The sequence below is a fragment of the Trichechus manatus genome, unplaced genomic scaffold, assembly GCF_000243295.1.
Source record: "Trichechus manatus latirostris isolate Lorelei unplaced genomic scaffold, TriManLat1.0 scaffold00017, whole genome shotgun sequence".
Taxonomy (NCBI): domain Eukaryota; kingdom Metazoa; phylum Chordata; class Mammalia; order Sirenia; family Trichechidae; genus Trichechus; species Trichechus manatus.
This window is the reverse complement of record NW_004443953.1, coordinates 21,441,972-21,442,852: the sequence shown is the minus strand read 5'-3', so window position 1 is coordinate 21,442,852 and position 881 is coordinate 21,441,972. Positions and strand designations below refer to the sequence as shown.

General features: G+C 38.7%; 1 protein-coding gene across 1 annotated transcript in view; it reads left to right on the top strand.

Annotated features, from left to right (window-relative positions):
* Positions 1-881, top strand: part of LAMA4 (laminin subunit alpha 4) — a 150,250-nt gene that overhangs the window by 101,730 nt on the left and 47,639 nt on the right. The window contains exon 16 of the mRNA XM_012554407.2: positions 146-262. Within this exon, the coding sequence (XP_012409861.1) occupies positions 146-262 (117 nt within the window). The remainder of the gene's footprint in view (positions 1-145; positions 263-881) is intronic.

Below are 881 nucleotides of genomic sequence, written 5' to 3'. Positions count from 1 at the left end.
CTTTCCAAAATTGCTGATCTATATTCAGAGTATTCAGAATATTGAAGGTGACTCCATGTACAAATTAGAATTTTGCTTATTAAAATGAAGACTTCTTAGAGGCATCTTAGCCCCACTGATACTTTTGTGTGCTTCTTCCCCACAGGCAATAATGAGGTAGTGGCTGGCACCAGCAGGCGTGTGGATGGAGCCCTGGCCAGGAAGAGTGCCCTTAAAAACAGATTAAATGATGTCATTAAGCGCTTACAAGCAGCAGAGAGAGGTAAGGACTACAGGTAGAACTTAAGTCTCATCTGTTTGATCACTGGGATGTAAGATAAACCTTTCAGAAGATTGGGTAGTTCCAGAACTGACCTATCACTTTTTATAAATAAATCTTCTTTTCTGATTATAAAAGATTCATTACCAAAAAAGTTGTTCTAGAAAGTAAGAAGAAGAAAATAAATATTTAAAAAAATGTAATCACACTATATAAGAATGGCAATTGCTAAAATTTGAGACATTTTCTTCCAATCTTACCTCTATGTGTGTGTGTGGATGGAATCATGCTATTTATGCTGTTTGGCAAACTGCTTTCTTATGAACTTCTTTCCTTGTTAACAAATTTGCCCTGATTGGGTTATTGAGTTTCTCTGGCCTCACCCGTAAACAGCTTCCCTCTGTAACATGCTGGACCATTCTTATTGGGCAAACAAGGAGACCAATGAGCCTAATCTAGGATTATAATGTAGCTTAGGTGTGATTGGAAGCAGATGTGCCTTCCCCAGCATAGCAAAAATCAAAACACTACTGATGGCTGTGGGTATTTTGGAGTCCCTGGGTGGTGCAACCAGTTAACACGCTCAGCTGCCAACCAAAGATTGGAGGGTTGTTTTTTTTTT